The 24018-nt window shown below is 36.2% G+C and overlaps 3 protein-coding genes across 5 annotated transcripts; 2 read left to right on the forward strand and 1 right to left on the reverse strand.

Moving 5' to 3' along the window:
• Positions 7113–8711, forward strand: LOC107617459. Its single transcript, XM_021111743.1, has one exon. The coding sequence runs from the start codon at positions 7173–7175 to the stop codon at positions 8709–8711; it is 1539 nt and encodes a 512-aa protein (XP_020967402.1). The 5' UTR covers positions 7113–7172.
• LOC107614988 lies at positions 16827–23155 on the reverse strand. 3 transcript variants are annotated; one of them, XM_021111530.1, is made up of 4 exons: positions 22876–23155; positions 22542–22636; positions 17805–19388; positions 16827–17706 (listed from the first exon to the last, which is right to left on the reverse strand). In XM_021111530.1, the coding sequence occupies exons 3-4, from the start codon at positions 19003–19005 to the stop codon at positions 16913–16915; spliced, it is 1995 nt and encodes a 664-aa protein (XP_020967189.1). In that variant the 5' UTR covers positions 19006–19388; positions 22542–22636; positions 22876–23155; the 3' UTR covers positions 16827–16912. The 3 variants fall into 3 exon arrangements, with proteins under 3 accessions (XP_020967189.1, XP_020967190.1, XP_020967188.1); XM_021111531.1 differs by lacking the exons at positions 22542–22636; positions 22876–23155 and adding an exon at positions 20044–20134; XM_021111529.1 differs by lacking the exons at positions 22542–22636; positions 22876–23155 and adding an exon at positions 19911–20031.
• Positions 19400–22509, forward strand: LOC107617455. The gene is made up of 2 exons (XM_016319215.2): positions 19400–20272; positions 20382–22509. Exons 1-2 carry the CDS (start codon positions 19921–19923, stop codon positions 22247–22249), a joined length of 2220 nt encoding a protein of 739 aa, XP_016174701.2. The 5' UTR covers positions 19400–19920; the 3' UTR covers positions 22250–22509.

Genomic DNA, 24018 nt, shown 5'->3' on the forward strand with positions numbered 1-24018 from the left:
TATTATTAAGTATTTTGTTAAAAAAATTAATTTAAATTAGTTAAGTGGTCAACTTATTCATTTATTTAAGTAAATAAGAGGTAGTTCTAATCATACTTTGTATATGCGATAAGTTATTAGTTAATCACAAATTTTTAAATAGAGTTTAGATTTATGATAGATTAATTTTTTATTTGTTAACGAATTAGAAAATACCGTATGAAAAATAAATTTGCTAAAAATATTTGGTTACCAATCAAGTGAAACTGGTAAATAGAGAAGTTTACTATCCTTTAAGGACACACTATCATTTTCTATTTTGCGTTTCCGTAAAGATTGATGAGTATCTACTTATTTTATATTAGTTTTGGAGTATGTTATGTGCACACTAAATCGGTTACTAAAGCCAATTATCAGTATAAAATATATGCTAGAATATAAATACACATTGAAAATAAATTAAATCACACATATATTTATACACAAATATATTGATAGCTAATTTTAATAGCTAATTTTAATATACAAATAACATTTTTATTAGTTTTGGTATCACAATAAAAGGTTGTCGACATAGTCTTTTTTGCGCAAGCTAACCGGAACCAAGTTGGTGTTGTCAAGGAGGCACTAAAAATTTTCTGTGAATCTTCAGGACAAAAAGTTAGCTTCAATAAGTCGTGCGTTTTCTTTTCAAAAAATGTGAACCATAATATCAGAGAAGAGCTTAGCCAAAAACTAAGGATTCCCCTCACTAGCAATTTGGGAAAATACTTAGGTGTTCCGCTGATCCACGAGAAGTGTAGTAAACAGCATTTTCAATATATCATTGACAAGATGCAAGTCAAACTCTCTAGTTGGAATATGAAGACCTTATCCATAGCAGGAAGAGCAACGCTTGTTCAATCCGTTTTATCTTCTATTCCAAGCTATGTTATGCAAACTATGAAGGTTCCAATCGAAGTCTGCAACAAGATTGATAAAATTTGTCGGGACTTAGCTTCCTTTGGGGTTCAAGTGATCAAAATAGGAAAATTCACCCTCTAAGCTGGGACACCGTGTGTAAACCGAAAGATTAAGGCGGGTTAGGCATTCGCAAGCTCAAGAAACAAATAACATTTTTATCATGAAACTCGCTTGGGGACTCATGACGAAATCTGATAGCTTATGGGTTAAAGTTTTCAAAGCCAAGTACGGCTGTGGTGAGAACATGATTCCCAAAATCCATCAAAAAGCCAACTGCTCAAACGCTTGGAAAGGAATCGTGAAAGTCTGGAACCAATTTCAAAAGAATTTGATCTAGAGAATTGGGGATGGACAATCTATTGCGGTATGGACTGATCATTGGGTTTCAGGAATTATCAGCCTAAAAGATGTATCTTTATGCTCTATCGCTGCAGATAGAATAGCCGAGAAGCTCTCAAGTTTTACTAATGGGGATGGGGAGTGGAATTGGGAGACGATAAACAGCTATTTTCCTGAAGATATTTCTGAGATTATTTACACGCTAAAAGCTCCTCACTACTCTCTTGGTGTGGACTGCATTAGCTGGTTACCCTCTATTAATGGAGAATTTTCTATCAAATCAGCATATTCTACTTATTATAGTGGAGATAGAGACACAAATTTCAAATTATGTTGGAAAATTAAAGTTTCTCAAAGATTAAGAGCTTTCACTTGGCTAATCTACCATAATGCTCTTCTTATAAATGCTAAGAGAAGGACAAGAGATCTTACCATGGTTGGAAGTTGCCCCAGATGTCCGGATCATGAAGAGACTCTGCTCCATGTGCTGCGCGACTGTCCCTATCCTGCAGTGTCTGGACTAGCAGGTCAACCAGTGCTCTTCCCTGAGGTTTCTTTAATCAACCTTTGCAAGATTAACTAAAGATAAACCTCTTCAAGATCACTCAAAAAATTAGTGGGATTCCTTGGCTCACCCTCTTTGTTACTGTCTGCAACAATATTTGGAAAGCCCGGAATGATTTAGTTTTCAATTCAAAAATTTCTACCAGCCTTCATGTGCATAATCTTTCTAGTTATTTGGTAGATCAATACAACAATATGATAAACCTCACTGAGAGCAGAAAAAAAATTCTCAACCCCACTAAAGCTTACCTTGTCAGTTGAGAACCTCCAGTGGATGGGTGCATAAAGCTAAATATTGACGGCTCAATCATCCAACCCGCTGGTTCTGGAACTTGCGGCGGCCTCCTTCGTAATGGAGATGGTAACCTCGTGGCGGGCTTCATGATGAAAATTGGAAGAATCACCATAACATTTGCAGAAATTTGGGCCATCTACACCGGAATGAAGCTAGCAGTGGAGCTGGGAATCAACAGATTACAGATAGAGACTGATTCTTCCTGTGCGATGAAATTAATTGGCGGGTCATCTAGTAGCCACCATCATACGCTTTCTCTGATTAGGGCCATTGAGGATCTCCGCAGCAAAATGACTTATGTGTCGGTTAAGCACGTATTTCGCAAAGCTAATTTCTGTGCTGATGCACTGGCAAAGCAAGCTCAGTCAATCTCGACCGGCCTTCTCTGTTTTGCAGCTCCACCCCCTTTCCTGATGCCTCTCCTTACTGATGACAAAGGTAGAAGGAAAAGTGTAAGAGTGTTGCCAATGTAGTTGGCTTTTGTTTTGGGCCTTTGGCCCTCCTTTTTAATAAAAAAAAAAAAAAAGGTTTCTAGTCTTGCATCATGCATTCAACCCCACAATAATGGTTAAAATATCAAAACTCTAGAATTGAACAAGATTAATTAAGTAGAAATTGACTAATTAAATACAAAATATTAAAAGTAAATTATAAATGAAAAAAGTGATTAAGAAAATGACCCCAAATCTGTGATAAATTCTCGCGGGTGTACCCGCCAAAAAAAATTGTCATCCCTAGTCAACTTCTAACATTAACCACTCCATATGTTAAGTAAACCAACTCAACGATAAAGGAAATACATCAGGGGGATGCTTTCATAAAGACATGTAAAACGTCTTTTTGTAAAGACGCTTACGTGTTACATTATTATTGGACGTATTAATGAACCGGTTCTTTTTGAATTTCTTAACAAATATTCGATTTAGATTGTGTAATTCGATCGGATCAAATTGAGTCTAATAATTATAATGCAGACAATTGGGTTTATTATTGTTGCTATAATAAACCAATTTTGTTCTGGTTTATTAAAAAATAAATTATTAACCGGCTTAATAAAGATGTCTAATAATAAAATGACACATATAAACATCTTTAAAAAAAGACATTTTTAGTGTCTTTATTAAAGTGGTCTCCAATCAATACACACACTAAGTAAACCAACACATAATACATGAAAATGTACCAAGCTACTAAAACTAATCCGTGTACATGATATATCAACGCAACTAAAAATACACCAACATAAACCGAATTTGGAGCTAAGCCTCCCGTGTTTTGACCAACATCATGAGGACATTTACTAGATCTATGGTACTTGCCTCCACAAAGCCTGCAACGTCATGGATCACGCATCTCACGCATGTCCTTTTCATTCATCATTCAATAAACGAGCTTTTCTAAGACAGCCTGTGCGCACTCGCTTGAAGGTTCGATTAGGTATCATTCTTGGTCCTTGATATACAGGCCATGTTGTTGGATTTTCCAATAACCTAAATTTGGCTCTATATACCCTTCGAATTTCATCCATCTTATATACCTCATTAATATAGACTTGCCAATTAAGGGATTGGTTCGCACAAGCAGCAAAAACATGACGATATAGAATTCGATTTGTCTGAAAATCACCATAGTCACAATGTTGCTAACGTAGATTCACTATATACTCCACACCACTGTGCATCACACACCTCAAAGACCTCGTTCTGCTTATCAAATCAATTAACTTGAATGTTTCCTACAGTGCACTGATTCGCTTGAAGTTTGGTGGTCGCAAATTCAGAAAATGCACATCCAACATCGCCTCGAGCATCAGCCTTATCCTTCTTTCTGGTGAACAACTCATTTAGTCTGTAAGATATTGTCTTAACAAGTGCTATGATAGGGAGATTGCGCACTCCCTTCAAAACCAAATTGATGCACTCAACTAGGTTCGTGGTCATATGACTCCAGCGATGCCCATCATCAAATGCCAAAGCATACTGTGAGCTGGGTATATCATCAATCCAATTAGTGTAAACCTCGCCATGCTCACATAACTCTTGGTAACGCATGTTGTACTCATGAACTGTCTTAGAATAACCTGTCAAAAATCAACAGAAAAATGCAAATACAGATCAATCATAGAGTTGATCAAATATAGTACTAACAATCTTATATTATTATATGTTATTTACCTATTTTGACGACAAAACTTTTTAAATGCGGCAACTTAAACCTCTTCAAGAAGTTCGACGCTACATGTCTGGTGCAAAACATGTGGAAAGTTCTTGGAGGCTCTCATGCTCCATTACTACGAGGTATAACTGAGTTAATAGAGTCGTGTTGATTAGAGATAAAACCCACACCATCCCGAGTCACCACATATTTTCGCAAATTATTGAGGAAAAAGTGTCACGCATCAGAAATTTCACCTCAACAATGGCAAAGGCAATAGGCATAATATTCTGATTGCCATCTTGTGAAATTGCAACTAATAGAGTTCTTTTATATTTCCCGCACAAATGTATTCTACCTACCTGTACATATGATTTGCAATATCTGAATGCTCTAATACAAGGATAAAAAGTTCAAAAGACTCTATGCATTATCTGAAAATCATGAGCCAACTCATTCCCATAGTAGGTAGGTATAGTTTCAATCTTGACAGCTGTAAAAGGCTCTTTTTGACATGCTTTAAACCATCCGGGCAAAATTTCATAAGATTTTCACCCACCAAAAATTTTTTCAATTGACTTTTGTTTAACCAACCATGCTTTAAGATAACTTATCGTGTAATACCTCGACTGAACTTCTTCAATTTTTAGAGACGGGTTAGCTTTTACCAAAGACTATCGCTTCAGCAATGGTGTCTGAGTGCAATTTAGAATGATCTTGAGAAAGGGTAAGCCTAGTGCTGCAAACCTGATCCCTATCTTCATTTGAATCAACAATTTCATGATTACTTTCAAATTCTTTTTCATTTTCACTGTTATAACCTTCCCATTCCCTGATTGGGTTGGGTTCTTCAACCACTAAAGGCAGCAGTTTGAACTCAACATACAACTCCACAACTGACACTTGTGATTGAACTTGATAATAGATCAAAAACATTTTTTGCATACTTACTTCAACTGTGACATACATTGCTTGAAATTGTATAAACCCACCAAATATTACTAAAGGATGCCTATACAAAATCCTTGTCACCTTTATTCTTGGAATATCTATACTTTGACAAATTGTAGTTTTAAGTTCTCCAAAGGAAATTGTGAAAGGAACAGCAAAGGTACACGGATACTGGCATACAAATTGTACTCCCTTCAGTGTGTGTAGTTTAATCTTACCATAGTAATATACCTTAACACTCACATGGCTATCCATTTTTTCAATCTCACTCAACTGTAATATAACTTCTATCTGCCTCACATCGCTTTTGAAACTTTGATTCTCAAATAAGTTGCGGGCATCACAACACTGAGTGACCTTTTCATCTTTGACTTGAAACTAGTCATTAAAGCCAGTCATTTTCATCGACTCCAAGAAGTTTACCAAGTCTTCAACATGCACTTTCGGTACCAACAAAGGTCCAATGTGTTGTATGGTTAAAATCCACCTCTGTTTCTTTCCAAAATAAAATCAATGCCGCTTTCAGCAAGTCTTCCCTCTGTTTCATATGGAGTCAATGGGGGCGGCTTCCTGCTTGTGTATGATCGCCATCTTCATAAATAGCAACAGCTACCTGTCACCCAGAAAATTTAAGTTTTATGTTATATGGTGTGATTTATCAGCATTTTATAAAATAAGTAAATTTTCATTCTTTGTTGCGAGTATGTGTTTAAAACAACGTGCAACTGTTGCAAAATAGGACACAAAAGTAAAATAAATATGTTAGACACAAAACAGGAATTAACTAAAAAATAAATAAATTAATAGGCAACACTAGTAAGGATAAAGCTAATTAAGCCAATATATGACTCCGATAGAATAGAATAATAGTATAAACAGTATAATGCATAATTTAATAATACTTTTTGTATAAAACAAATATTAAATAGAGGGGCAGAATGTTGTGGGAAGTCAATGAAAAATAGGAAAATTCTTACGAATTCAAAGTGAATGGTCTTCACAACGCGTTAGAAAAGGTCATTATCTTGTAACCATAACTAAATCAGGTGCTACGACATTGATATAAAGTATTCTAGCAAGAAAAACATAAGCGGTCATCCGATCCAAGAAGACAAGCAGTATCACTCCTTCAAAGATGTACTTTAGCTTTTCTGAGTATAACACAGCCAGCATATATTATTGTGATAACCAGGGTGAGTACCCCGGCGGAGACAAGTTTGGCCAACCTATGCCAGTGATTGGGGCATACATAGCAGTAGCATCCCTTGCCTGTCTCTTTGCAATGTCTGCTGATCTCTTTCAAGGATTCCACAGCAGCAAGTTCTGGTTCCCTTGCAACTACTTCTGCTTTAATGCCACTTCCTTGACAGTGATCGCCGTTGCACTCAAGCTATCGGTTGATCTCACCACCTCCATGCCACGATATGTTGAACAGCTAGCAAAACTCTGTAGCAGTGCCTTCATCTGCACTATCATGGGTAAATATAAGTTAGTGATATACTTTAGACTTTTAAATATATAGTTAACTCATAACTAGAAGGCTAGCTACACTTTTATAGAGTTAATTAAGATCATTAATCGTTTTATTTTCACTTCAATAGGTAATTCCATGCCTTCTATTGGCATCAATCCTATGAACATCATAGCCTTGGGAATACTCGTGATCACCGTGATTGTCAACATCATCATCCAACTTGCTACGGGTGTTATCTCTAACTACTTCTTGATTGAACATATTATTATGATATGCATCATGTTCATTTTATTGTTGAGCATGTTCTCCTCGGCAATAGCTATTTCAAAGATGAAACGTGACTTGGAGCTTAAGTATGAGATCAATAAGGAGGTGCAGAAAGAATGCACTAACCAGATAGATGAGGAAGCCGGACTAAATAGTGAAGTCATCAACAATCTCGGAAGTGAATTGATGGCAGACTGGATGATGGCACACACTAGCAGCCCCCAAATTGTCCTTGCAAGGTCAGTAACATGTGCTACATCCGGTGCCTACTGTCTTCTTAGTACATTGACATTACTAGAGGCTATGACTCTTCGGTATTTCTTGTTAGATTATTATGGCGACTGCAATAATGCTAGCGACTACCAATGGTCCACTTTATTAATTCTCATAGTTCAGACTGCTGCAGTGGTAGTAGGAACTATTGCTCCTACAGTTAGGTGGTTCAAGGCTCTAAGATATATAAGGAAAGCTTCTAGAGTTGGGAGCAACAATACAAATAGGAGATTCCATGTAGAAGGGTACTGGACTGAGAGTCTATTTCTAATGAAAGAAAGGCCTCTTGGCTTTCATATTCATAACAAATGGTTCAGAAAGAAGGCCCATGATGCAAAAGTGCTTTTGTTCCGGTTATTAATTAAGCTACAGAAAGGGATTGTGCTGATCAACAAAGTGACCCAGTTCATTTCAATAATCCTCTTGTACTTTACGTTAGCAGCTCGTGATTGTTGCAGTAATGTCTCAAGTACTAGCTCAGGAACAGAGCCACAGTCTGGCCCGGATCTAAGGCGTTTTGTTCTACATCTTGAAGGAGAGGAAGAATTAGTTGAGGTGATGATGAAAGACATTCACAAAACAACTAATCAATTGTTTCATGTAGGAGAGAAAAAGGAGCCAAAACATGTCATTGAACTAATAACGGAGAAGAGTTCTATCTTGGAAGGATTTAAGAGGGTGACAACATTTGACAATGACCAAGTTTCCTCTTTGCACAATGAGGAAACTACACCATATGGTTGGGCACTTCCTCTGGTGACACTAGGATGCATAATAATGGCACTTCCAAACATGGACACACTTTCAGTGAAGAAGTTCATAGGAGCTCTAAGTGAAGGGCTCTACTATGTGAAGTTCATAGAGTGTAACATTGACAAAGAAGGGAAATTGATCAAAGTCAAGAGAGCAGCAGAAACTATGTGGCATGGAGTTGATCTATATGGTAAGTGGCTAGATGTGGACCTTTATAAGCTATCGCATCAAAGTAAAAGCCCCAGGGAGACATTAGAGACACTAGCTGAAGATGCAAGGAAAAGGTATGGCAAGTATAAAACCAAGTATAGAGAGATATGCAATAGAGAACCACCTTCATCATGGCCCATTGAAGTATTGGCATCTAATGCAATGTATAGAATAAGCCAAACTGTTTTATTAAATTATGGAAGGATTGAAGATCTTAGGAGTGAGATATTGTTTGAAGAACTAACAGGAACGATATCTGATATATTGGGTGCATGTCTCACTAACTTACCCTATGCTATATCGGCCAAGTGCTCCAACAGCACCATCGCAGAGAGAGAGGATAGTGTTAGAGATGCAGTTGAAATGCTTGGACGAACAAAGAAGATTATAGCATTGCTGGCAGAAAAGATTCCCACCGTGGACTTCAGCCAAAGTACCACCATTGAATACTGGCTTTTGATGCATATGCAAAATAACAACACTTTTTAGGCTTCCACAAAAAATTGATCAAATATCATTATTTTGTGCATTTTACCGTATATGTATTAGCTTAAAATGTTTTCTTAGGTTTATAATTATACAATTAATAGAAGAATATTTGGAGCCAACAAAAAATAAGCCAAAGCAGCCAATGAATGCATATAAATGGCATGATCTTCTATATAATCACAAGCATTAAATGTTTATCACACACGGGCCTAATGTTAGAAAGAATCCTGCATAGGACGAATGTTATGGTTTCTTTTAATTCAATAGATCTTTTTTATTCTAATCAAATTCGATTAGTGTAATAACGGCCTATTATATTCATGCATCCAAAGTAGGTGGTAGCTTATGTTTTATAATTAGTTATAATCATCAAAATTTTCTCAATTTCAGAATCCTGTATCTATATCACAAGAAAATTTAAAACTCGGCAAATCCTATTAACTTCAACAAGAAGGGTCCTCATTAGTTTTTGGCTTACCAGACATCTTTGTTGATGATTGTTTGGCCACTGCTCTTTTCCTCTTTGGGTGCAACAGTTTTCTTTATCATCTAATTTCAACTCAAACAAAAATCCTGTAGCACCAAGAAGAAATGGTTTCAAAAAGAGAATGTTAGCACACAACACAAATGTACCATAACATCCAAAAATTCCTCAACTACAACACACACACACACACACACACACACACAAATCCACAATGCTAACATCCACTCGATTTGTATATACTTCCATATGGATTAATCTAATCGTTCTTTACTTATCGTTTCATCCAAATAATTGCAAAATTTTAGCATCTAAAATAATAGAAGCTTCGTATACGAAAATGAAAATGGTACAGAACCTCGCTGGAGTTCTGCGTCGCCTTCGGTTCTGAGTGCGACACCGGCACTGGCCAGTGGCCACGGGGTAGTTTTTAGGGTTTGAGGGTGTGTTTTTGTGTGAATATTAAAGTGGGTTTTTGACTTTTTGGGATGTGATTTAAGGAGTAATATGGGTTTGTAATTTAGGAGTGTGAGTAGCGTTGCAAATGGGGAGAAGAAGGAGACAGATGTTTTGTGTTGGAAGCCGAGTCACGAGAGCCATGCATGGAATTCGTTCCCGACGAATTGCTGATCCTCTTCCCGAAAAACGTGATATCTTTGTCTTAATGAGAAAGTTAAAAACGGTAACGGTTAAATATTAAAAGTTTATGGAGTCTGCTACACATACAAGCAAAGATGCCCTACAAGTTTTACAAGTTTCTAGCCCACACTTCATTCACACGCGCACTTATCTCTCTTTGAATGGAACGTAAACTACACGCGCCCCACTCAACGGTTGCTTTTCGCAAAATAGTGCTCCTTAATGGCGCACTCTTCCACTTCTCCAAGCCCTTCGAAGAAAACACAAACCGTCCGTTTTCAAGCAACATTCCAAACTGCAGAGATAGGACTCGTCGCGAAGATTAGAACTCTCCATCAACACAACATAGAACTCTCGATCAACAATCTCCAGAAAAAACGAAGTTATAATACTCAAGGTACGTTACGTTACTATTTTACTCATATTGTATATTTTCCACATTTCGAAAACGAAGAACTAGGTTTTACTCTTCTTCTATGTTCTTCTAGGTTTTACTGTTCTTCTTGTTCTAGGTCTCATTTTACAGTTTTTAATGTTCTACTTGTTCTAGGTTTTATTGTTATTCTTGCTTCTAGGTTATTCTGTTCTTCTTAGTTATTCTAGGTGTTACTGTTCTTGTTGTTCTAGTTCTTCTGGTAACTGATTTTTGGGAGTATATTGCGTGATTTGGTGGGTGTATATTGAGTATTTTGTTGGGTGTATATAGCATAATTTGTTGGGTGTATATTTCTGAAATGATATATTGTAATATAGTCAACAGTTGCAACTGTTCTAATATTTGCTTGTCCATGGGTGTATATTGCTTGACCTTGTAATGTTGCTTGACCTTGTATATTAATCCATGTTTGAGTGATATCTGACTGATATCTATGGGTGTATCTGACTCATATCTAGCTACTCTCTCATTATAATTGGAATTAAATTTTTCCCTCCAAAATTAAAGAATTCTTCATTCCTCCATACTAATTTTACAACTAAAATGTGCCACATATCATTCCCTCATTGTAATTGAAATTTAATCGTTCCCTCCAAAATTAAAGAGTTCTCCCCTCCTCCATACTAATTTTACAACCAAAATGTGCCACGTATCACTCCCTCATTGCAAGTGAAATCAAATCTTTCCCTCCAAAATTAAAGAGTTCTCCCCTTCTCCGTTTTCTTTTTTCTATCTCTCTTATTCCTTCAACCACTCTATCTATTTTATATATCATTATTAATATCAATGACTAATTACTAATTTGACAATCAAAATGTGCAACATGACATTCTTTAATTGAATTAAAATTAAAATATTAAAATTAAAATTAAAATATACCTATATTATGTATCATATATTACTATCTAATTTAATAATCAAATGTATCACATGACACTCTCTTATTAAAATTGAGTGAAAATATTTTTTTTCAAAATCAATAAACTCCCTTCCTAAATTCTCTCATCTACCTCTCTCCATTTTTCTATTTTTCTCTACTATTTTTACTCTATATATAAATTTAGGGATAAGTATTGTTTTGGTCTCTAACGTTGAGGGTCATAATCGAAACCGTCCCTAATGTAATTTTGGATTTAAAATCATCCTTAATGTGTTTTTTCGTATTAAAATCGTCCTTTTAATTTTTTTTAGACAAAAATACCCTCCACTACTATCAGCACCTTTACCTCCACCACCACCAACACATTTACCTCCATCACCACCAACAGCACCTTTACCTCTACCACCAAGAAAAACAACATCAATAAAATCAATACAAACTCAACAAATCCAAAAATCAGAAATTCAACAAATCAACCCAAATTCAACAAATTCAACAACCAAATAAAAAAAACAAATCAAAATCAGAAACAGAGGTAGTAACAGAAGCAGAAGCAGGGGCAGTCATAGAATCAGAAACAGAAACTCAAACAGAAGCAGATGCAGAAGAAGAAGATGCAGAACCCGAAGCAGAAAAAGAAGCAGAAGAAGAAGCAGATGCAGAACAACCGGCGACGACGGAGTGTGCGAGAACCGGCGACGCACTCCACCCTCGGATCCCTCTCTCTCCTCGGCCACCCATCACCAGCGGCGGCGACAGAGCGTGCGAGGACCGGCGATGCACTCCACCCTCGGATCCCTCTCTCTCCTCGGCCACCCATCACCCGCGGACCGGCGATGGAGCGTGCGCGGACCAGCCCAGCCTTGGATCCCTCTCTCTCTCCTTCGCACGCCGCCCTCCTCGCGTCGGGCTCCTCTTTTCGGCGACGCACTCCACGGCGGCAGAAGCATGCATGAACGATCCTCCCTCCACCGATGCTCTCTCTCTCTTTCCCCTCTTCTCTTCTCCCCCGTCGCAACCGCTCTCCTTTCTTCTTTCTTCCGTTAGAATCAAAATTCAATTGTTTTAAAAAAATTAATTTTAAATTAATTTTATAACTATTATTATAATTTTTTTATACTAATATCTAATTATATTTATATATACATAATGAGAAAAAATATTATTTTTAAATAACAAGTATAAAAATTAATTATTTCTATTTGTGCAACAGACTTAACACCTAATTAAATATAAAAGTATATACATTAAATTGTTTCAAATTTTAGATAACGAATATTAAAATTAATTGTTAATAAAAAAATTAGACATTTTCATATAAAAATAATAACTAAAAATCTTATTATTTGATTTTTTATCTATAGATACTTTGGTCTTTTTAGTCAGAAACTTTTGTCAACCTACGATTTTTTTTTTTTTTGTAAAAGTAGTTTGATTTTATAAATCTTTGGTGTAATGCATAATCTATACTGATGGTTTCAGTGGCTAAGAGAAGGGGGTTGAATCTTAGCCCCTTTTTTTGCTTGCTAACACTTGCTGGACTTAGAGGAGACTTTTCTGTTTTTAGCTCGTCCCTAGCCACGAGACTTTTTCATTTTGTCTCATCACTTGGCACGAGACATTTTTAGTTTTTGCTCCTGTGCAGTAGAAAACAGAAATGGAGTAAAAGAGAAAGAAGATTACACCCAGATATATCCTGGTTCAGCTGCTAAGTATTTTTTATCTATAGATACTTTGGTTTTCTTAGTCAGAAACTTTTGTCAACCTACGATTTTTTTTTTTTTTGTAAAAGTAGTTTGATTTTATAAATCTTTGGTGTAATGCATAATCTATACTGATGGTTTCAGTGGCTAAGAGAAGGGGGTTGAATCTTAGCCCCTTTTTTTGCTTGCTAACACTTGCTGGACTTAGAGGAGACTTTTCTGTTTTTAGCTCGTCCCTAGCCACGAGACTTTTTCATTTTGTCTCATCACTTGGCACGAGACATTTTTAGTTTTTGCTCCTGTGCAGTAGAAAACAGAAATGGAGTAAAAGAGAAAGAAGATTACACCCAGATATATCCTGGTTCAGCTGCTAAGTGCAGTGCAGCCTACATCCAGTCTCCATCACAACAATGATGGAATTTCACTATAATCAACCTGATTACAAACTGTAAAGTGCTAACCCAACTTACAAGGGGATTCCCACAGAATCATGAAACACAACATAGATGAGCAAAGGAACTCTAAGACATCTATGACTTTTTCTTTTAATTTTGCACTCTCTGCCTTTTTCCGCTCTATGACTTTTTCATACAAACCTCACTGTTTGCCTTTTTCTATGAGACTCAAGACATGACAAAATTAAACAAAAAAATACAAAATAGAATACATTGAAGGAGAAGAAAATCTGTAAGCTTAGGTAGCTCTGAGAATCCTGTGTCTTGCACTCTCACTGCTTACTTCTAACTCCTTGCTCCAAACAGTGGCTGTTCCCCCTTTTTATAGAAGAGAGAAGTCTCCACACTTGAAGCCAAAAACCCAAGCCAACTTCTTCTTCCTTCAAGAAACCGGTTCGGCCACACAGAGAGAGAAGAGATAACCATGCAATAACCAACATGCAATTACCTCTAGTCCTTCCTTGGTCATCACTCTTCATCAATCCGAGCTCTCCATCATTGGCTTGCTCTTCAAGATAGATTTCTAGCCCTTGATGCTTCATGATGATGATGACTTCATCTGCTTCAATTTCTGCCTCTACCATCACTTTGCCACTCTAACTACTTCCTGTGGTGGTTGAGCAGAATCAAAGACAAGCCATCTCCTCCAAGAATCTCCCCTTGCTGGCCGAGATCTTCTTCTTCCTTTTTGAGCATAAAGAACCCAAGATTACCTCACCAAATCTATCCATGTTTGGTGACAATCTTAGCCACAGCTCATTTTTATTTTAGTATGTTTTCTTGCCATCATTAGCTTGATGGTCTTGATGCATGCAGCTCCTTCTTTCTTTTGATAGTTGAACATAGCTTCCATTGTTTCTTGGACAATGACCGAAGAAGAAGAAAGAATGAGAGAGAAAAGAGAATCTGAAGAAAAGCATTTCATAGTGGTTAAACTAATTAATTGAAAAATAGCTTGCTTTTGCTTCCCTTAGTGTGGCGTGTAGCAATGATGCCTTTAGTCAAATCAATCTTCTCTCACTTGCTTATGTTCCCAATGTTTAAATTAACTTTGAAATCTTTTCAGGAAGTGTAATGGAATCCGTTGGAAGCATTTGAGGCTTTGTTTTTCTTTGCTTCATGGATTCGGACAAAGCATAAGGAATTATCATCTTAAATGGAATTGGGCTTGGTTGCAATAATCATTAAATTTCTGGCCCAATAATAACATTTGCTTTCCTGATGAAATTTGGATCAAGCAATGAGCAAATGGGAAAGCATGTAACACACTTGGGCTTAGAGCAATCAAAATCATTTGGGCCCAAGTAACATAAAGAATCAAATCAGCCATATTCATCATATATTATCAAAACCAAAGGCTGAAAGTAATTGGGTTTGCACCAGAAATTTGTTTTCGGCCCAATATTAAAACCTGTAACAAAATTATTTAATCAATATATATTGAATGAAAATCAGATTAATAATTTTGTAATTAATTAATTTTAATAATGTTTAGTCATCACAAATATTAATTTAGAGTTTTTCAAACTCATCATATACTGTTAGAACAAAGTGGACTATAATTTTAAAAAATGTATATTCTCATAATGTTATTACGAGTAAAAATACTAATTATTTACTATTAAAAATGACCTATTATATATGTTGTATCGAATTGTGAAGTGTCACCATTTTTAAATTTTTAAATTTGTTAAAATAACAAAATAGCCACGCCGTTTTTATTTTCATAATTTTTAAAAGATAAAGAAATCGCCGCTTTCTATTTTAATACTTTACAAAATATTAAAAAAAAAAACAAAACGGCAATGCTTTTTAGCAATTTTCAAATTAAAAAATATATTTTTAATAAAAATATCAATGGTGTTTTCTTCTAAACTAATTAAATTTTTTTAGGCAAAATTATCTTCTAAAAGGTAAAAAAAAAAAAATCATAACAAAGTAAGACTTACGTGAAGTCAAATAATCTAGTGTAACACACATCTTTAACTAATATTAAAAAGTTTAATTATTCTGTTGGTCCTTATAGTTTTATAAAATTTTTAATTAGGTCCTTATACATTTTTTCCTTTTAATTGGGTCTCTACACCAAATTTTTTTTTCAATTAGGTCCCTCTTAACCGTAATTGGTTTAATTTTATAGGGACCCAACTAAAAAAAAATTGGTACAGGAACTCAAATAAAAGAAAAAAAGTGTAAGAACCCAATTAAAAAAAAATTGGTGCAAGGACTCAATTAAAAAAAAAAAAAGTACAGAGACCTAATTAAAATTTGCGAAACTATAGGGACCAGTAGAGTAATTAAACCTTAAAAATATTGTAATAGATTTATAATTTTTTTTTTAAAGTTACCAAATAAATTCTTTAAGAAAATTTTGTGATAGACTTATATATATGTCTTCTTAAATTCTTGAAAATTTTTTAGTTAGATATTTTAATTCTCAACAAATTTTAATCACTAAATTAATCCATAAATTTTTATTTTGTTGGACAAATCAATCACTCTATCAGATTGTTTGCTTATATATAGGAAATTAATATAAGAATTTTAAACATTCTCCAAACTAGTCACCAAAAAAAAAAAACATTCTCCAAACTTGTTTAGCAAAAATTAGATTTCACTCTATAATAGTTTTTTTTTTTCTTGTTTTGAGGGTATCAAGTGACATCAACAGGAAGTTGCAGGTCAATCAAAGAGTATAACAATGTCTTGATCAGTTGATCGGTCTAAAAAAAATTGAATTGGGTCGTCGCACATTCTGAGTGGATAATTATCTAGACTAATTGATATTCTCACATCCTTGTTGGAGCCTCCTATTGATACTTATCAAGCATCTGAGATTTACATGAGTTGGTACAACACAACATATGACGAATGTTTGTAGTTGTCTCCTGGTGTTTTGCAGCAATACAATAAGCATTCCTTTTGACCAGTCACTATCAATCATAACCACGGTCATAACCACAACCACCTCAAGCCTCATATTTCCTTTTTATTAGCATAGTTGATTTGTTATTGTTGTGAGTGGGCATTATGATTGAGCAGGGTTGATGGTTGTGCTTTTTATAATTATTGTTATTAGAGTTGATTTTTTGTTCTTGTTTGTTGCTAGTGATGTGAACTAATATACACAAGTAATTTATATGCATGTGTTGCAACTGTTGGTGGAGATATTGCCTTAACTCCAGATATTTGAGGTAAGGACTATGATCTCAAGATTAATTCATCACGCTGAAGGGCTGAAGGCAGAACAGATATAACATATTAGCAATTAAAACAGCAATTCTTAAAAATGTGCAAAAAGAATGCCTAAAATGCGAAGGAAAAAATGAACAAGTAGCTTCTTGTTTTTTGGTTTTGTAATTGTTATCCTATAATTAATTCAACCATGTAGAGGATTTTGAATTTGTGGATTATGTATGATTCAGAAGTGACTCTTTGTTTTGTCACTTAATTGTCAATAAAAGTAGATACATAAACCAATCCATACATTCACTAAACCAACGCAATAATAAAGAAGATCCATAAATCAAATCCATGCACTAAGTAAACCAACACACAATAGATAGACTAATCAGTGCACATAATACACCAACATAAACCATTATCAATATGGAGCTGAGGCTACTGAGCCTCCTCTACTTGAACCAACATCTTGAGGGCATCTACTGCATCTATGACCGTTGCCTCCACAAATCCTGCAACGTCGTGGTTTTTTTGGATGGCCTATGCACACTCGCTTAAAGGTTGGATTAGGAATCATCCTTGGTCCTTGATAAACAGGCCATGTTGTTGGGTCTCCCAATGGCCTAAACCTAGCTCTATATACCTTTCGGATTTCATCCAACCTATATACCTCGTTAACATAGACTTGCCAATCTAAGTGTTGGTTCGCACAAGTAGCAAAGACATGAAGACACGGAATTCGATCTACCTGAAAATCACCACAATCACAACGACACTGACGTAGATTCACTCTATACTCCACACCGATGGGGATCTCACGAACCTCAAAAATCTCATTCTGCATATCTAAACAATTAACTTGGATATTTCCTGCTGCGCGCTGATATGCTTGAAGTTTGGTTATCACAAATTCAGAGAATACATGTCCAACATTCATTTGAGCCTCAGCCTCAGCCCTCTTCCTAGTAAACAACTCATTTAGTCTGTTAAATGTTTCCTTAACAAGTGCTGTGACAGGAAGATTGCGCACTCCCTTCAAAACCGAATTGATGCACTCAACTAAATTCGTAGTCATACAACCCCAGCGATACCCTTCATCAAAAGCCAAAGCATATTGTGAGCGGGGGATCTTGTCAAGCCACTCAGTGTAAATCTCACCCTGCTCATGTAACTTTTGGTAACGCATATTGTATTCACGCATTGTCTTGGATGAACCTGTCAAAAATCAACAGAACAATGCAAATACACATCAATCATAGAGTTGATCAACATCACATAATACTAACAATTTTATACTGCTACAAGTTATTTACCTATTTTGACTACAAGTTTTTGTAAGGATGGCACCTTAAACCTTCTTAAGAAATTAGATGCTATGTGTCTGATGCAAAACATATGGAAAGCTCTTGGAGGCTCCCATGCTCCATTACTACGAGCTATGGCTGACTTAATAGAGTCATGTTGATTAGAGATAAGACCTACACCATCTCGAGTCACCACATGTTTCCGCAAACGACTAAGAAAAAAGTACCATGCATCAGAAGTCTCACCCTCGACAATGGCAAAGGCAATAGGCACAATATTCTGATTGCCATCTTGTGATACTGCTACCAATAGAGTCCCTTTATATTTTCCACACAAGTTTGTGCTATCTACCTGTACAATTGGTTTACTGTGTCTGAAAGCTCTAAGACAAGGATAAAAGGTCCAAAAGACTCGATTAAATATCCGGACATCAGGAGCAATCTTATTCCCATCGTAGGGAATTATACTTTCAAACTCGACAGCTGCTGATGGCTCTTTTTGACACATTGCTTCAAACCATGTATATAAAACTTCATAAGAAGATTTCCAACCACCAAAAACTTTCTCAATTGACTTTTGCTTCGCCAACCATGCTTTGCGATAACTTATCATGTAATTGAACCTTGATTGAACTTCTTCAATCTTTAAAGATGGGTCAGCTTTAACCAATGACTTTATCGCTTCTGCAATGGTGTCTGAGTTCAGTTTAGAATGATTTTGAGAAAGAGTAAGTCTAGTGCTGTAAACATGATCCCTACCTTCATTTGAATCAACAATTTCATAGTTACTGTCAAATTCCTCTTCACTTTCACTGTTATACCCCTCCCATTCCTTGATTGGGTCGGGTTCTTCAACCACTAAAGGCAGTTGTTTAAACTCAACATACAACTCTATGACTGACACTTGTGATTGAACTTGATGATAGATCGAAAACATTTTTTGCATACTTGCTTCATCTGTAATATACATTGTCTGAAATTGTATAAACCCACCAAATATTAATAAAGGATGTCTATACAAAATACTTGTCACCTTCTTTGATCTTGGAGAATCTATGCTTTGACAAATTGCCCCGTTAAGTTCTTCAAAAGAAATCGTGAAAGGGACAGCAAAAGTACATGGATTCCGACATACAAATTGAACTCCTTCCGGTGTCTGTAGTAAAACCTTACCATGGTAATATACCTTGACACTTACAGGGCTATCCATTTTTTTACTCTCGCTCAAATGTGATATACCTTCTTCTATCTACCTCACATCACTTTTGAAACTTTGGTTCTCAAATAAGTTGCGGGCATCACAACACTGAGTGACCTTTTCATCTTTGACTTGAAATTCTTTGAAACATTAAAGCCAGTCATTTTGTTGGCTCCAAGAAGTTTACCAAGTCTTCAACATGTACTTTCACTACCAAAAAAGGCCGAGTGTGTTGTATGGTTAAAATCCACCTCTGTATCTTTTCAAAATAATATCAATGCAGCTTTGATCAAGTCTTCCCTGGTCAACTTGCTTATCCAGTGGTTCATATGGAGTCAATAGGGGTGGCTTCCTGCTTGTGTATGATCGCCATCGTCATAAATAGCAACAGCTACCTGTCATCCAGAAATTTTAAGTTTTATGTTATACGGTGTGATTTATTAGCATTTTATAAAATATCTAAATTCTCATTCTTTGTTGTGACCATTTGTTTAAAACATGTGCAACTGTTGCAAAATAGGACACAAAAGTAAAATAAATATATTAGAAACAAAACAGGAATTAACTAAAAAATAAATAAATTAACAAGCAACACTAGTAAGAATAAAGCTAATAAAACCAAGTTATGAATAGAATAGAATAGAATATTAGTATAAACAGTATAATGCATAATTTAATAATATTTTTTTGCATAAGCAAATATTAAATAATATAGGGCAGAATATTGTGGGAAGTTAATGAAAAATTGGAAAATCCTTAAAATCCAAAGTCATTGGTCTTCGACAAATGCATCAGAAAAGGTCATCATTTTGTAGCCATAAACTAAATCAGGTGCTACGGCATTGATATAAAGTATCCCAGCAAGCAAACATAAGGAGTTGTCCGATCCAAAAAGACAAGAAGTATCATAGTATTACTCCTTCAAAGATGCAAGTTAGCTTTGCTGGGTATGATATTAATAGAATAGCCAGCACATATGGTTGCGATTCCGAGGGTGAGTTCCCCAGCAATGACAAGTTCGGCAAACCTATGCCAGTGATTGGGGCATACATAGCCGTAGCATCCCTAGCCTGTCTCTTTGCAATGTCTGCTGATCTCTTTCAAGCTTTCCGCAGCAGCAAGCTCTGGTTCCCTTGCAACTACTTCTGCCTTAACGCCACTTCCTTGACAGTGATCGCTGTTGCACTCAAGCTCTCGGTTGATCTCACCACCTCCATGCCACTATATATCGAACAGGTAGCAAAACTATGTAGCAGTGCCTTCATCTGCACAATCATGGGTAAATATACTTCAGACTTCTACATATAGTTAACTCATAACTGCTCTTTCTTGCGGACTAGCCACACTTTATATTTTATAGAGTTAATACAGATCATTAATCATTTCAGGTAATTCGATGCCTTCTATTGGCAACAGCCCTATGAACATTATCGCCATGGGAATACTCGTGATAACCGTGATTGTCAACATCATCATCCAACTTGCTACTGGTGTTATCTCTGATTACTTCTTGATTGAACATATTATTATGATATACATCATGTTCATTTTGTTGTTGAGCATGTTCTCATCAGCCATAGCTATTTCAAAGATGAAACGTGACTTGGAGCTTAAGTATGAGATCAACAAGGAGGCACAGAAAGAATGCGCTAACCAGATAGATGAGGAAGCTGGAGCAAATAGTAAAGTCGTCAACAATCTTGGAAGTGAATTGATGGCAGACTGGATGATGGCACACACTAGCAGCCCCCAAATTGTCCTTGCAAGGTCAGTAACATGTGCTACATCCGGTGCCTATTGTCTTCTTAGTACATTGACATTACTAGAGGCTATGACTCTTCGGTATTTCTTGTTAGATTATTATGGCGACTGCGTTAATAATGGTAGCGACTACAAATGGTCCATTTTTTTAAATCTCATAGTTCAGTTCGCTGCAGTGGTAGTAGGAACTATTGCTCCTACAGTTAGATGGTTCAAGGCTCTAAGATATATGAGGCAAGCTTTGAGACTTGGGAGCAACAATACAAATAGGAGATTCCGTGTAGAACAGTACTGGACTGAAAGTCTATTTCTAATTAAAGAAAGGCCTCTTGGCTTTCAAATTCATAACAAGTGGCTCAGAAAGAAAGCCCATGATGCAAAAGTGCTTTTGTTTCAGTTATTAATTAAGCTGCAGAAAGGGATTGTGCTGATCAACAAAGTGACCCAGTTCATTTCAATAGTCCTCTTGTACTTTATGTTAGCAGCTCGTGATTGTTGCAGTAATGTATCAAGTACTAGCTCAGGAACAGAGCCACAGTCTGGCCCGGATCTAAGGCGTTTTATTCTACATCTTGAAGGAGAGGAAGAATTAGTTGAGGTGATGATGAAAGACATTCACAAAACAACTAATCAATTGTTTCATGTAGGAGAGAAAAAGGAGCCAAAACATGTCATTGAACTAATAATGGAGAAGAGTTCTATCTTGGAAGGATTTAAGAGGGTGACAACATTTGACAATGACCAAGTTTCCTCTTTGCACGATGAGGAAACTACACCATATGGTTGGGCACTTCCTCTGGTGACACTAGGAAGCATAATAATGGCACTTCCAAACATGGACATGCTTTCAGTGGAGAAGTTCATAGGAGCTCTAAGTGAAGGGCTCTACTATGTGAAGTTCATAGAGTGTAACATTGACAAAGAAGGGAAATTGATCAAAGTCAAGAGGGCAGCGGAAACTATGTGGCACGGAGTTGATCTATATGGTAAGTGGTTAGATGTGGACCTTTATAAGCTCTCCCATCAAAGTAAAAGCCCCAGAGAGACATTGGAGACACTAGGTGAAGATGCAAAGAACAGGTATGGCAAGTATAAGGCCAAGTATAGAGACATATGCAATAGAGAACCACCTTCATCATGGCCCATTGAAGTATTGGCATCTAATGCAATGTATAGAATAAGCCAAACTGTTTTATTAAATTATGGAAGGATTGAAGATCTTAGGAGTGAGATATTGTTTGAAGAACTAACAGGAACGATATCTGATATATTGGGTGCATGTCTCACTAACTTACCCTATGCTATATCGGCCAAGTGCTCCAACAGCACTGTTGAAGAGAGAGAGGATAGCGTTAGAGATGCAGTTGAAATGCTTGGACGCACAAAGAAGATTATAGAATTGCTGGCAGAAAAGATTCCCACCGTGGACTTTAGCCAAAGTACCACCATTGAATATTGGCTTTTGATGCATATGCAAAATAACACTACTTTTTAGGTGTCCACAAAAATATTTTCTAAATGTTTATCACACACGCACCTAATGTTAGAAAGAATCCAGCATAGCTCCGCTGTTATGGTTTCTTTTAATTCAATTGATATTTTTTTACTCTGATCAAATTCAATCAATGTAATAACGGCCTATTACATTCATGCATCCAAAAGTAGAAATCTAAATTTGTAGTAGCATGTGTTTATAATAAGTTATAACTTATAATCATCAAAATTTTCTCAATTTCAAAATCCTGTATCTATATCGCAAGAAAAGTCCTCGTTAGTTTTTGGCTTACCAGACATCTTTGTTGATGATTGTTTGACCGCTGCCCCTTTCCTCTCTGGGTGCAACTGTTTTCTTTATCATCTAAGTTCAACTCAAACAAAAAACCTGTAGCACCAAGAAAAATGGTTTCAAAACGAGAATGTTACAACACAAATGTACCATAGCATCCAAAATTCCTGAACTATAACATAAAAAAATCCACAATATTAACATCCACAATAATTTAATTGTTGTTTACTGATCGTTCCATCCGAATAATTGCAAAATTTTAGCATCTAAAGTAACAGAAGCTTGATATAGAAAAAATGAAAAAGGTACAGAACCTCGCTGGAGTTCTGCCTCACCTTAGGTTCGCTGTCACACTGAAAGCCCTTGCTCGTGCGATCAGCTGCCGGGCCGGACTACTGAGTGAGCCCAGTGAGGCGTCGGAGTAGTGGGTGCGACACAGGCACTGGCCACTGGGTAGGGTTTGTGGTTTGCTTGAGAGTGTGTGTGTTTTTGTGTGCATATTAAAGTGGGTTTTTGGGATGTGATTTACGGAATAATATGGGTTTTTGCGTTGGAAGCAGAGTCACGGGAGCCATGCATGGAACTCGTACCCAACGAGTTGCAGACCCTGGTCACCGAAAAGGTGACAACTTTGTCTTTAATTATTGTTTTTCACCGAGTTTCCACCTTAATTTAATTAACAACAATGGTAAGAACCAAAAGGGTATTAGCAAAAAATCAGTCAAATGGATGTTCTTTTATATATTTTTCGAATTTTTTTGTATTGCAAATATGAATGTCTCTATTTCTTTAAGAATCATATTTTTTTAAATTTTATAGATATTTAATTATTTTTGCTAAATATAACTGGATATTTCTTTCGTTAAGTATTAGGATTTTTTTTTTCATATTAAATGAATGTTTTTTTTATATTTCTATAATTGTGTAATTTGCAGTCTCTTTAATCATCAAAATGGCACCTAATATCCCAAAACGCAGAGAACGATTTCATATGAATTTAAGATGATTAGCTTGGCGTATCCAATTTTTAACCAAAAAAATTTAAAAATAAAAAAGGTATAGGCATAGAGAGTATGGTGGAACATATAGAGCAGCGTAGAGAACCCCAACGCATTCTGCTCCCATAGGCCACAGCCTGATCTCACCGACCTCGAACCCGAACTCTCTCTTCGTCTCACCGCCCCAAACAAGACCCAACCCATTCGATTCATTCTTGCCTATCGCACCCTTCTCTATTCTCTTATTCTGTTATCCATCAAAGCAACACCAACACCACACAAATCTCTCATATTTCTCAGCTATTTTTCACTGTGCAATCACCACAACAACATCAATATGGCTCCGGTAACACATCTGGTTCACGAAAGGAAAGCAGTTCTTGTCGACGGTAGCAAATTCGACGAGCCAGATGTCGGTGATAGAAGAGGAGTGAGTTGCGGTGGGAAGGCGGAGAGGGCCTGACGGTGAGAGAGAAGAAG

The sequence above is a fragment of the Arachis ipaensis genome, chromosome B09, assembly GCF_000816755.2.
Source record: "Arachis ipaensis cultivar K30076 chromosome B09, Araip1.1, whole genome shotgun sequence".
Taxonomy (NCBI): Eukaryota; Viridiplantae; Streptophyta; class Magnoliopsida; order Fabales; family Fabaceae; genus Arachis; species Arachis ipaensis.

Excerpts from the sequence above, each read along its gene's own strand:
- LOC107617459 (XM_021111743.1), top strand. The coding sequence starts at position 7,173 with ATGGCAGACTGGATGATGGCACACACTAGCAGCCCCCAAATTGTCCTT.
- LOC107614988 (XM_021111530.1), bottom strand. The coding sequence starts at position 19,005 with ATGGATAGCCCTGTAAGTGTCAAGGTATATTACCATGGTAAGGTTTTA. Across the intron at positions 17,707-17,804 it reads AAAACTTGTAGTCAAAATAG|GTTCATCCAAGACAATGCGT; the intron begins GTAAATAACTTG and ends GATTTTTGACAG.
- LOC107617455 (XM_016319215.2), top strand. The coding sequence starts at position 19,921 with ATGCAAGTTAGCTTTGCTGGGTATGATATTAATAGAATAGCCAGCACA. Across the intron at positions 20,273-20,381 it reads CTTCATCTGCACAATCATGG|GTAATTCGATGCCTTCTATT; the intron begins GTAAATATACTT and ends TAATCATTTCAG.